General features: G+C 38.9%; 1 protein-coding gene across 2 annotated transcripts in view; it reads left to right on the forward strand.

The window, feature by feature from the left end:
- Positions 1 to 14248, forward strand: part of GUCY1A1 (guanylate cyclase 1 soluble subunit alpha 1) — a 436773-nt gene that overhangs the window by 345618 nt on the left and 76907 nt on the right. For both annotated transcript variants that reach the window (XM_085641712.1, XM_085641711.1), the window contains exon 7: positions 1903 to 2046. In XM_085641712.1, coding sequence (XP_085497838.1) covers positions 1903 to 2046 — 144 coding nt within the window. The remainder of the gene's footprint in view (positions 1 to 1902; positions 2047 to 14248) is intronic.

Raw genomic sequence — 14248 nt, forward strand, 5'->3', positions numbered from 1 at the left:
GTTCCCCCTAAAGTCATAACGAATAAATCAACCTCGGTATCAAGTAAGGCAATGAGCTAATAATTACAAAGTGCACTTTTTGAGAAGGGAAAAGGGTGGTACCAGAACATCATGATCGAAGCATCCTCCAACAGAAATATCATGTCAATTTAATTTGGAGTTAATAAAAGTAAATCTACACCCAAAGAAACAATATTTAGGGCACAATATTTCTGTCAGACTATATTTTAGTGTCGGAGGAAAACCATATGTAAATGATGAGGATGGTTTCCATGAATACACACCTATTCTTAAGATACTGTGTATGTTTCATCAACAACGCTTTCATGAATAAATACTTATTGAAGAGTACTATTATCAGAGACTAAAAATAAAAAGAGTAGTCCTATTGCAGTCACCGCAGCAGTGCGAAGAAGGACTACAACCCAATTTGGAGGGTAGCACATATGAAAATACATGAGAGAAAGCCACATAACATAGTACAAAGGAGCTGATTTAAATGACACGACTGCACGGCCACTGAGCCCCGACGCCCCAGTAGACTGACTGCCTTCTATCATACCTAATTGTGCCTGGACATCCTGCTTAGCGATGATATCTAAGATGAAAGCTCCAATGATATTGCCATAGACATATAGGGCCTCATTTATGTTTTTTTTTGCTGTATGACAGTGCAACAGGCCTTACTGCTGTGCTGCCATGCGGCAAGAGAAAAGAGCAGGAATGCGCAGTATCTATAAGATACGGTACATTCCTGTCCTTTTCCCCTGCACTGGTGCACAATGGGCTGTCGTGCGCCATGGTGCTGGGTGCCTGGGTTGCGTGGAGGATTATTTCTGCGCAGAAAGAGAAACCCTCAACACACATAGAAAGAGGAAAAAAAAGGAGAAATAACGATATTTCTCCTCTGTGTGCCTCCCTTATGCCTGCCCGAGGGGTACGTTTTTTGGTGCTGCCTCAGACTTACAATTTCTCATAATTCTGGGGTAGTGTCAAAAAGCTATGGATGTTGCTTAGAACGCCCGCCAGCAACACCCATGAAACACCCCTTTCACGCAGCGCAAGTCATTACAATGACGTGCACTAGAGGCGCTGGACTTATGATTTACTATTCCAACTCCAGTGTGTTGGAATAGTAAATCATACTATTCCTTAGTGTAGATCGCCATCCAGCGCAAGCCGTTGTAATGACTTGCGTTGTAATGACCGCAATGTTAATGTATCGCGGTGTAACGGCCACGTTGTAAAGGTCGTTCGCAACCATGAAAAGCCATGTAACATGGCTTTATGTGGACTTAGAAATATGCCAGTTGCACATTGCGCCACCGGAACATCAAAAAAGTGACGTTCTGGTGGTGCAATAGTCTTGGTAGGGCCTCATAAATGAGGCCAATAATGTCTGTATATATATTTTATACAAATTTCAATATGAAAGTTATTCCTTTCTGATGCAGAGTGCAACTTTTTTTATTAATAAAGGACCAAATTTTCCTCCGAATACGGGATTATGGTTGGAGATAGAGTCTGCCAACTTAATCAATATCCGCTTTGGACTAATCTGAAGCAGAGGTAGTACAGTAGCTGCAGACACTGAGACGATTTAATGTTTTGACAAGGTGCACACATGGTCTAGCTACTCATTTCAGTATCACCTGAATACAGTTCTGTAAGGTTTAACCCTAAAGTGATACCAACAAAATACTCAGAACATTGGTAATTTCAAAGACAACAGTGAGTGCGCATGCATGTCTTTATATTGTCATTATAATTAATCTGCAGTTAGGAAACGTGCAGTTGTTGAATGTCACCTGTAATACATTTCCAGCGCCCACACAAGTTCAGATCATCATGTTTGCTAAATCTCATACACCCCATCTGAATGGAGACTTTTAAATCATTTAGGTGGAGACCATTGGAGATGCTTATTGTGTGGCCGGAGGGTTACATAAAGAAAGCGAGACTCATGCTGTTCAGGTAGCCCTGATGGCTCTGAAGATGATGGAACTATCGGATGAAGTGATGTCTCCTCATGGAGAACCCATCAAGGTCAGTCTGAATTCCAATGTAATAAAATATTAAATATATGTGAGAAATAGGTATCTAATGTTTATGTATGTGCAATATCTATGTATATATTACTCACATACACACGCACACAAATGCAAACACACACACTACAGAGTCCGTGATAGTGACTCTGTAGTTATGGTTCAGCAACACTTCCAAACACAAAGCATTTTTGAAATGCTAATAACTTTATTGGCATTTGAATTTGCTCTAAATTTTGCACATGAGCAGTAAAAGTGGCTAAGGTTCTGCTTGTACAGATTAGTGCAGGACTTTAAAATAGTTAAGCCTCTCAAAAAATATTCATTTCCTATTCAATTTTCCATAGGAAAATGTGCTCTCAGCTACAACAAAATTCCCTGAAACAGGTTTACACTAATCTTGCTTATTTCAGTAGGACGTCCCTCAGATTGCATGCTTTTATTATTTGTTGGAAATCCATTCCGTAATATTAAAATGTAGAGATATCTTTGCCCTTTTTTGAGATATGGTTGGCAACCGCATCTGAAGTTTTTTGAAGAAATATGGCTGAAGGAGGATGTCAACTTTTATGACATCTGCATCTGCTGTTTCTTCAAATGATGCCAGAGGTATTTACTAAAACAAAAACACTCTTCTATTGAAAACACTGATCTAACTATAACAACAAGGTGGCAACATATACATATTCACTGGGTTTTGTTCCTTAATTGCCGATGTACCGAATCGGAACTGTCATGATTAAGGTTTTTTTTGTTTAATTCAGTATGACTTATAAAATAAATCATTCAATTTTTAATAAATGCAGAGAATTTTTCTGTATTTTGTGAAACATCAGTTATGATGGAAAAGCAGCTCCCTGAAGACAGGTAATTTTTATTTTCGCTGTCATTTTAGCTTCCAAAGGAAATTTTGCTCTCAACTACAGCAAAAACTGCAGAAGGCATTTACATCAAACTTAAAATGTAAAACTCAAAACACGTTATTTTTGTGATTAGGCCTATATGCATTCAATAGCTTTTGATATTAGCATTTGAAAATGGTGTCACGTGGGTATTAAAAAGTTAATTCAGCAGATGTTGAGCATGTTTAGGTTACTATACAAACAGATCACTAGAAATATCTCCATGATGCTACTTGTTCCACTTAATACCTCATCCTCAGTGATGGGTCAATTTTTAACAAACACGTCCAGGAACATTGACTGTACTTTACATTGAAAAGGCATTCAGAGCTATGTGAGGAATGGAAGACCCAAGGCAGTTCAGCAAGTCCAATCAAAGGTAACGTTTGAAAGAAAAAGTCTTTATTTTTCCATACTACTCAACTTCGATTCCATGATGTTCATCATTGTATCATCTCCACTGATCCCTTGTATCCACACATTGTTTTAAAAAAAGCATCCTAAAGTGTAAGTGCAAGGTGTGTGGTGAAGTCTCATGTGATTCAGCTATTTTGCACCGTGCCTTGCATTTCCACTATTATGGGGAAATAAAACTTTACTTGGTTATTACTGAAATAAACATTTATTGAGATGCGCTGAGGTAGTGTGTTCTCCCCTGGAGAACATCATTTATGAGACTCCTCCTGATACTGAAGACCTGACCAGTATTTATACAAATCTCAAGAGTCAGAAGTCAACTTCTGCTCATAAAATGAGGCCTTTACAAATATGGAGCCTAATTTCAATCTTGCTAAGACATAAGACATTAGTCCCCTGCCTGATTTAAAAGCGGATGGAACATAGTTTGATGACAGTGGAGACTACTCTGTTTGTGCCATGGTCAAAGTTCTCTGAAGGCCCGTTGGAGTAAGAGCTGTTAGAGAATTGGCTGGCGGTATGGGTCACTAAAAGTGCCCCCCTTGCCATGGGAGGAAGCTCCTGGATTTACTATTTGAAAATAAAAAGAAATTGTAACTATGCAGGATGGCTGCATCATGTTTGACAGAGCCCTCCGTGAAAGTTACAATGCATTGGCAGGAACCATCTTGACAGCAGTTCCTGCCTGTCAATGCTTCAAATGTCCACCTGGCCCATTGCCATTTAATAATTTGGTTGGCAGGGACTCCGTCAAGGTGATGGAGTAATTCATTTGGTTGCCCTAATGGAGTTTACTTTATCTGCCAAATAATAAATCAGGCCCATAGTGTTATATGGCTTAATAGTTAAGCAACATCATTTAAACAAGGCTTCCTGCAATTAGAAACACCATAGTAAGAAAAATGCTTCAGCCTTGTACCGTGATATATAATAAGCAGTCTGCAGGAAAAGCAAACATCTCGAACCAGAAATAGCCTGTTTACAGTCCTACAGGGTCAATAGAAAAGTGACCTGCACATATATTCTTGGTGTTAAGGAGAGAAGTACTGGTTATGAGGTCATAGGATGCAAATTTAGATTTGCACACAGCATTTTTCCCCATGGGCACATTGTATTTTTAAGTTATGTTCCACACTAACATGATCACATATTTCTCGATGCATTTTAAATATATGGTCCAAATGCTGTTTATAAATGTGTGTTTTCAAATGTTTAGGTTACTCTTTTTTTTTTAGCCAACGCATATCTGTCAAAAAAGGGCACAGTTAAAAAAAAGTTGCTAACAATTGCGCTATCTTTTGACAAATCATCATTACATTTAACAGATATTTCCTCTCTTTAATCTACTTTGGTTGTGCTAAAATCCATTGGGAAGGCAAATTTAAAAGGAGGGACAAAACATTTACAGGTGCTAATGATCGTGGTACTGTTCAATGTATCAGCATAAAACTCAGGTCAGGTTTCCTGTAGAAACTATGGTCAAATAACTTTGGAATAATTTCACTGATCTGCTTCACACTTACTAGACCCTTAGCAGGTTTATCTTACTCTTGCTATTTTTGAGTTTCATTCAATTCAATTCCATTTTTTATTGAGAGGGTTTAGTTAAAGGTGGGAGATCATACAAAGTATTCATTTGCTGACAACTTTGGCTTTGTCAAAGTTGCAGGCTGTTAGCAAGTTAAGAATTTCAGGGTTCAATGAGATCTGAAAAAGGAGGCAAAGTAATATGGAGTTAAAATATAGTTGATTTGCTCATAACATTTAGTATATTTAACATACGTTTAATATGTTGTATCATATACAGATCCTTCAAAGGCGTAGTTTGTTGGGGAGTGTATATTTTTGCTACCACCACTGCCTCCCACTGACAAATTGACACAATTCTACAGGAATTCACCTTTCTCTTGGTATGTCAAATTAAATGAAATGAAGGTGGGCAAACTAAAACAGGAAATTGTATTTTCTAATAGTGTTGGTGTCACTTGACAGATTTGTATTGAACATGGAGATAACAGAATTGGTCTTACCTTGCAACGTGCTTGTGTAGTTGCCATTTTGATTCTTTGGTGGTTGGTTGTGTGGGCCTACAGTCACCTCAGGCTACACAGAATTGAAGGGTATGGACAATGGGGGGTAAGGGGAGGGCAGGAAGGCTGCAACATCATGCATATGGTTTATCATTCAACACAACATCTACCACACATATTCGCACATATCCAATTAACCAACAGTAAACAGTGGAAATAACTCTTCAAAATATTGCTTTAACAAAATTCTGGGAAATTTAGCAAAGAATACACAATTTAAAGGAAGATATGATTGATGCAGTGCAGCCACTTTTACCTTTCCATCGGACAGGGGCCTGAGTTGTCGTTTGCACAGGTACCATACATGGAGAATTTCAAGGGTTCTTAGGCTTTGAAGTAAAATCATAGCAACTATATTATGTTACATATTATGGGTCTAATTCAACAAGGTAAACTTACAGATTTGTGTAATGTTACTCTTTTTCAGGATCAACAAAATGTTATTTAAATAGTAAGTTTATGAGTGTGGAGACTTCACAGTCGGGGCGGAGAACTCCGCACATATAAAGATAGGACAGGCCTATCTTTTTACGCATGGAGTTCTCCGCCCTGACTGCAGAGTCTCCGCACATGTAAACTTACTATTCTATTGCAGTTTTGTGAATACTGAACAAGCGTAAACTTACACAAATCTCTAAGTTTACCTTTGTGAATTAGGCCCAAAGTATTTTTATATAACTTGCATAATTCTGGGTAATACATAGAAAGATAAAAAAAAATGAAACAGCAAAATATTTATTAAAAATTACAAGTGAATCATTGGTTTAAACGGTTTTATTGCTTCTGTAACAAGAAGAAAACAATATTTAATTATGTACTTAGGAATGTAGAATTTTGGAGAAAAACACCCATTGATTTGTTAAAAAACACAATAGGTCTGTAAAATAGAGACATTTTTCAAGCTGTTTTCTTCAAAGTAGGCTTTACAATAGGCACTTATCGGAATTAGAATGTTACTGTTTATGAAGACTATTGATCCCAAAAATGAACAATGGTCAGTGAAGTTCTAATAATGATATTTTGTCGATGCAGCACTTATTGTATAGTTATTTATTTTCCACACTTGCCACATAATGTGCAGCCCAATCTGCAGATCCCAAGAAACGTGTTTTGCAGCTCTTATCGATATTAATAATTCTAGAGATTGCGACGCACAATGCTGGATGAGTTTTCTTTGCTTGGAGCATAAATTAAATACACCACTGTACAAGTTGGCATTCAATTGCTGCATAACCATAGTGAACATTGAAAATGGTTATGATCTGCACAGTGGTTTGGGGGCTGTCATTATGATGATAAAACCCACATTGCACAAACACCAATCAAATAATTTACTTATTGTGAGAAAAACCCTGAATAAACATTTAGACTAGTTATTTATTTCATAATATAATCTTGGTAGACACCATAAACCATGACGAAAAAAAGAAAATGGCTATACCATATTTAACGCTAAGCACGTATGGCCTCTCACACAATGATAATACAAATGACATCACAAATCACTGGCGACTCAAATATCTTTCCACCATTTACATCTTCACTGGTTTAGATGCAACGCCCGGTCACGGGCCATAATTTACAGATGTTGGTTGGATGGGAGGTACTATGCAATAGAGTCAAAGGCTGTGCACATCAAGGTTTCTAGCACATGAGGTTAGGTGCAGGACATGGCTGCAGGCCACATTCATTTTGGCCGAATGCTGTGTTCAGCAACAATTGGGCCACATGGTGAGTTTGCCTTTTGATCTGAAAAGTAACAATCCTAGGCAACGGTGGGATAAATCGGAGATCAAGCCCTACTCACACCACATTGATAACAATGTAGGCTCAGTGTACAACACATTTAGATTAAAACCTTCATTTTATTAGTATTATTTCATGTATAAAATGTAAAAGCTCTGTCACCCATATAAATCTCAAGACAGCTACAGTGTAACATACTGTGCAAAATACGACAACGTCAGAGTACATAAAAGACAAACATATGTGAGACACTAATTAATACAATTGCTATAAACAAAAAACAAATATTTTGTAACATAATATACAGCAAACATGTATGATAATCTCATAGATATGAACACAGTGACTGAATAATAAAAAATCTTAATTGTCTCTACTCGTGTTTCGGCGTCCAAAATGCCTTCTTCAGGAAAGCCACAATGATTCATTTAATAAATATTGGGAGCCCAGCAAATATATCAAGGACCTTGGTATAGGGACTTAATGATAAATGTTTTTTCAACGGATATAAAGGTGGCACTTGATCCTAAGATGCCAATAGTGAGTTTGAATACTTCTTGAACAGACAGATATGTCTGATAGATAATGATATTCCAAGAGAACAGTACAGGATCTATGTGGCACTAGAGCCCTAGTAGCCAGAGTAGAAAAATGCCATGCAGTTGCACATAATTAATTTATTCTTGAAGTCTCAGTTGTTGTTTAAGTCCTGCCGGATTATATGTTTGGCCCCGATAAGGGCAGTCAAGGGACAGCCTAGAGTGTTGATGTCACATTAACAGGCCAACGACAATCCTCTTCGTTCTTGATGTCAAATTTAATGTCATTTGTTGCCCAATTTGTGATGTCATTTGTGCATCAGGTTGAGGTGATGAACAGTGCATTGGGGCAGATATAATGCCGAAAAACTACATCAGATGATGGTCTGGTGCAATTGAATTAACAAATGAATTGCATCTTGAACTATGGAATGACTCAAAATAATAGGTGTGCTCTATTCACCAAGCCATTCCTTGAGTGTGTAAGGTTTAGGGTCTTCACAGTGCCTTCCAATACAACAACTCACAAGAGTGGTGTAATAACAAATATTATGGGCCCGATTACGATCTCGATCGTAAAGCCTCCGACCATAGGTCGGAGGCCTTACGACCAAGATCATCGGTTTCAATTCTGACCAGCTGATTACAATACAGCTGGTCGGAATTGGAACTGGCCGGTCATTCCGGCTGGCTTCCGACGGGCTCCAGTCGGAGACTGGCCCATAATCTAAATGAAAGGCATTTCCGTCGTTTGGATTACGATGCATGGTTTCTAGCAGAGTTTCCATGCCAGCCTTTCTGACTTGAAAGCCCTGTCGGAAAGCATGTTTGGGGCTCCCTGCAGGGCCTCTTCTGTTTTCAGCCTCTGGTTAAGGGCTGAGGGGGTGCCATGTGTGCCCCCTTGTTGATCCCTGCACCTTGTGGCAGGCACCTTGTGGTGCCTGCACGGGGTGCATGGATGAACACAGACTACCTTTCCTCTATGGGAGCTTGTGTTACAGCCAGTTTATGGACATAACACGAGGTCTCATAGAGTAATGGGAGTATGCAACCGCACCATGTGCGGTTACATCATGATAAGGCCATCGAAACTGCCGCCCGGAGGTCAGTCGGTCCCGTTTCTGCGACTGTGTTGTCCACTCAACATCAAAATAAGCCCCTATGTTTTTCCCCTTCTAGAAAACATACCATATCCCATGTATTGTGCCTCTGTAAAGAATGATTCCAGCATTGAGATACCCCAGCACCAATATCATCTTGGGTCTGCCTATTGGCAGGATATTTTGCAAGCCTATGTATGCCATCAACACCCCATCTGAGTCAAGCAGCTTATTTTAGCTAGATTAATATAAACGTTGCCTGGAGCCTGGTCAGGGAAGGGGATTGGTATATTTCTAATGGATGTGCAAAATTCTCCCAGTTTTGCCATTAAATATATGGACTTCTGAAGAACTAGAAACTATATCAGCAAACTGTGGCTTTTTGTTGTCTTGTACTCCAGACTTACTGAGACAGAACTGTCTCCTTCATCTTAAAATGTTGAAGGTTTGTAGACCTCCACTTATAAACACCTTGTGCTTGATAATTCTGTATCAGTACAGACATTCAAATCTTATAAATTAGTAGGAACATGAGTGACAGCTTCAGAGAATGGATCACTTGGATAGTTACTTATATGTGACATTTGCAAAATGTGTGATTTTCAAAGGCAAGTGTAAGGAAGTATGCTTTGAAAGCAACACAGAAATAGCCTTGGAAGTGACACTTTGTTGAATTTGTCTTTCTGTAGCAACTTTCAGGAGACAGGCTGTTCTGCTCTTCGTCAGTGATGGTTGAAGGATCCCATAGGTAGTAAAGTGACTGTTGACAATGTTACATTGACCTGATCATTGTGCTTGTACTGTGAAGTAGGGATGCTGTAGAAAAGAAGCATAGCAAAACTGCTTACACAAAGAAACTGAAGTCGTCGGTGGTCCCCTATACTACCTTTTTTACCTTCTCTTTTCTCTCCCTTGTCCTCTACTCAGATGTCCCTGGAGCTATGATCAGCCTGATCCTAAGTCGCAGATCCTATTCTGATCACAAAGATGGATACAGGATGACATTGTTCTCTTGTACTTAAGCACAGCAAGGGAGAGATATGTCCTTTTTCATGATTACATGATGAAACATGGCATTAACAATGATCTGCAGTATTGTTCCGGAAACCCCATAATGTAATTGTTCTTCTTTTCCTTCTTAGTTTTACCATATATTGATGTACTATACCTGCATTTTGCCACATAATTGTTTAAAGTACATTTGCTGTGGCTCATTTAACGATGCATTGATGGACTCATATCCAACTCAGTGATTATGTTAGATACTCTTATAACAGTAGTCACTCCCGAGTTATGATTTTATATGTGGTAAAACATTAAACAAGTGTTCAAATTGAAGACTAAAGAGCAACAATCAAGCTTCAAAATTAAACGTTATCTCACCAACGCACTACTTATTTGAACTTGAACTCCATCAAAAGCTTTTAATACTTTGGTTGAAAAAGTTGTGTTCTATATAGATTTCTGCCAAAGACTTGTATGCATATATGCATCAAGTCATTTTTGTGTAGTGCATATCTATCTGGAAAGCAACATATTACTGAACTATAAGTGAGAAGCCAAACGTACAATTTGTGTTGAGTGAGGTACCAGGTAGTGCTACAGTTAGGGATAACGTTCCTTAAAGATATGTATCTTCAACATCTTCATGAATTGCAAGAGAGCCAGAGAAGGTCTGATGTTGAAGGGGACTCTGTTCCAGAACCTATGAGCATAGAGGTATTTGGACAAATATTGAGTTGTAAATATCGGGATACAGAAATATTGGAAAATAAATAGTGTGATGCAAAAATATTGTGATGCAGAAATATTGTTATCAAGAATATAATTTTTTTTCAGGTATTTAATATAATATAATTGTTAAGAATATCATTGTTAACGTCATTTTCAATCATATATAGGTGTAAAAATGTTGTGTTTTAATTTCTTTATGTGTTTAGTTCATATATTAATTGTATGTGTTATAGTCTGTATATTTGTTTATAATTACAAAAATAGTATGTAACATTAAGTGATTTATACTTTTTAATTTACTTGCTAATAGTAATTTATAGTGTTGTAGCAGGTTGCTAGGTTGTTAGGGGTATAGGTTGGAAAGCTACTTATAAAATAATTCATTAAAATTGAGTATTAATTACTTAATTGATGATTAATTATGTAAATTGTGTACTAATTATATATTTTTTGTTATATTTTAGGTGTGGGTTGGGTGGGAAGTTAAATAATAATTAAGAATTGACAATTATTAATTAATAATTATTTCATTGATTATTAAGTACGTAAATTGTGTAATAATTTTATATATTAGTTATATTTTCGGTTTGGGCTGTTGAATTTGTAGGGATATAGGATTGAAAGTTAATTAAGTCACTGACCATGTCATGAATTATGTAATATGTGACATCATCAGTAGTGGATTGCGGGCGCGTGAGATGTAGTTAGTACAACTAACTATATCGGAGGAATTTCAATGGTTTTATTCGAGTGAAATGTCCAGCTAACTATAACACCCCTAAAACCTATGGTTTTTTCAGTGAATTTCTAAGGTTTTGTAAATGACAATTTTTAATGTATCAATTGTTATACTGATTTTTTTTATACTGATTTACTACATTTTTAAAACTATTTATTTTTAGGAATATTTTTTTTACTTACATTATAATTACATTATACATTACAATAAAAAATATACTTTCTCAGAATGAATTACTTTAGTTTAAATACTTGGCAAATAGGCAACACACTTTTAAATACAGTAGTTACAGTTGTTGCAATGGGCAACACAATTTTTCAAACACAAAGCAACATTGAGCTCAATGTGAATGTCTAGTTAAATGCAATTAGTTACTTTATGGATTACTTTTCTAACCACAGGACTGGATCCTAGATTCAGTCCTTGGACATCTCCTGTAAACAATTGAGTAAAAGCGTTTTGGTTATTTTTAAGGAATATTATTGTATTTTAAAAGTTGACACTTGGAACATTTTTCACATAGAATCACCAATGTTATCCTATGGCAGAAAATTCACTTAGCAGGTAAGTAGTGTTATTGTTACTTTTTCTTACTCAGTGGTGGATCCTGGATCCATCACTGGCCAACCTCCTGTAAACAGTTGAAAGAATGTGTTTAAGTCATACAGACGATTTTTTAGGAATATTTTTAGTTTGTGAAAATAGACACTTAGAAACTTTTCTGCTGAAAACAACACAATGGATTCCTATGGAAGGAAAGACAAGTTACTGGTAAGTACGATTAGAATTACTTTGCAGGGTCAGTGCTGGGCTAAAAGATGCAGCACTGGGTTCTCTCCTGATAACAGGTGAGTAAATCGTAATTCGTAGTTCGGCTGACTTTAGAGGAATATTTGTACGTTTCAAAATTGGAAACTTAGAACATTTTCTGCTGAAAACCACACAATGGATTCCTATGGAAGGAGATACAAGTTACTGGTAAGTACGCTTAGAATTACTTTTCAGAGTCAGTGCTGGGCTAAAAGATGCAGCCCAGGGTTCTCTCCTGATAACAGGTGAGTAAATCGGAATTCGTAGTTCGGCTGATTTTAGAGGAATATTTGTACGTTTCAAAAATGGACACTTAGATACTTTTCTGGTGAAAACCACACAATGGATTCCTATGGAAGGAAATACAAGTTACTGGTAAGTATGCTTAGAATTACTTTTCAGAGTCAGTGCTAGGCTAAAAGATGCAGCCCTGGGTTCTCTCCTGATAACAGGTGAGTAAATCGAAAATCGTAGTTCGGCTGATTTTAGAGGAATATTTGTACAATGGTGAAGGAAGGTGGAGGGGCCTGAGGTGACATGTGCAAACATCCCCTGTGGCGCGTTTTAAGTTGGGGAATTAATTCCTCTTCAGTCTTGAGGTCCCCTGGGGGCCAACTAGCCCACCAGTTACCTCCAGTATGCGCCAGGGAGCTGCATTGCAGAGAGGTATTCAGAGGCCACGCCCCTTTTTACAACACTCTGCAACACAGCTCCGTGGCGCTTACTGGAGGTACCAGGTGGGCTAGTTGGTCCCCAGGGACCCTCAGGATTGAAGAGGAATTAATTCCCCAACTTAAATCACGCCACAGGGCGTGTTTGCACACATATCACCTCAGGCCCCGCCCCCTACCTTCACCACTGTGCAAACGCACCCCGTGGGGTGTTTTAAGTTGGGGGATTAAGTCCCATTGAATCCTGAGGTCCCCTGGTGGCCAACTAGCCCACCAGGTACCTCCAGTATGCGCCAGGGAGCTGCGTTGCAGAGAGGTGTTCAGAGGCCACACCCCTATTTACAACAGTCTGCAACGCAGCTCCGTGGCGCTTAGTGGAGGTACCTGGTGGGCTAGTTGTCCCCTAGGGGACCTCTGGATTGAAGAGGAATGAATTCCCCAACTTAAAATGCCCCACAGGGTGTGTTTGCACAGTATCACCTCAGGCCCCGCCCCTACCTTCACCACTGTGCAAACGCGCCCCGTGGTGCGTTTTAAGTTGGGAGATTAAGTCCCCTTGAATCCTGAGGTCCCCTGGCGGCCAACTAGCCCACCAGGTACCTCCAGTAAGCGCCACGGAGCTGCATTGCAGAGAGGTGTAATTAAGCCACGCCCCTTTTTAAGGGGCGTGGCCTCATTACACCTCTCTGCAACGCAGCCCACTGGCGCATACTGGAGGTTCCTGGTGGGCTAGTGGGCCCCCAGGGACCCCCAGTATTGAAGGGGAATTTGTTCTCCCTCTGCAAACGTGGGCGCGTTTGCAGAGTGCTGAAAGGAGGGGGCGTGGCCTCCTCCCCAATCCCGTTTTTTTTTTTTTTTTTAAGAAGGGGGGCTGTGTAGCCCCCCTTCTTTTTCTTCTTTTTTGGCCCTGGGGACCCCATCCCCCAGGGCCTGCCCCCTATTTTTTGGTGATTGGTCGATGGCTATGTTTACCAAAGGTAGAAACCAGCCATGTCATTTATAAGTCCCTTGTAAAGTGTACTTACTACATGCTCAGGTCCTGCAAATTATATGCTACTAGTGGACCTGCATCACTGATTGCACCACCCACTTAAGTTGCCCCTTAACCATGCCTCAGGCATGCCACTACAGAGCCTGTGTGTGCAGTTTCACAATGCCATGTTGACCTGGCGACTAAACCCTCTTGCCAGGCCTAAACCGTCCCTTTTGATACATGTAAGTCACCCCTATGGTAGGTCCTTTGTAACTCACAGGGCAGAGTGTAGTATATTTAAAAGGCAGGCTATGCACTTTTAAAATTGCCATGTCTTGGTAGTGAAAAATTCCCAATTTCTTTTTTTTCACTACTGCAAGGCCTGTCTCTCCTATAGTATAACGTTGGGAATACCTTATTACATCTTTTAGGTGTAACTCCCAATTGTGAAGAGATTGACTTTTCAAGTGTAGTGTCAC

This window comes from Triturus cristatus, chromosome 2_2, assembly GCF_964204655.1.
Source record: "Triturus cristatus chromosome 2_2, aTriCri1.1, whole genome shotgun sequence".
NCBI classification, from domain to species: Eukaryota; Metazoa; Chordata; class Amphibia; order Caudata; family Salamandridae; genus Triturus; species Triturus cristatus.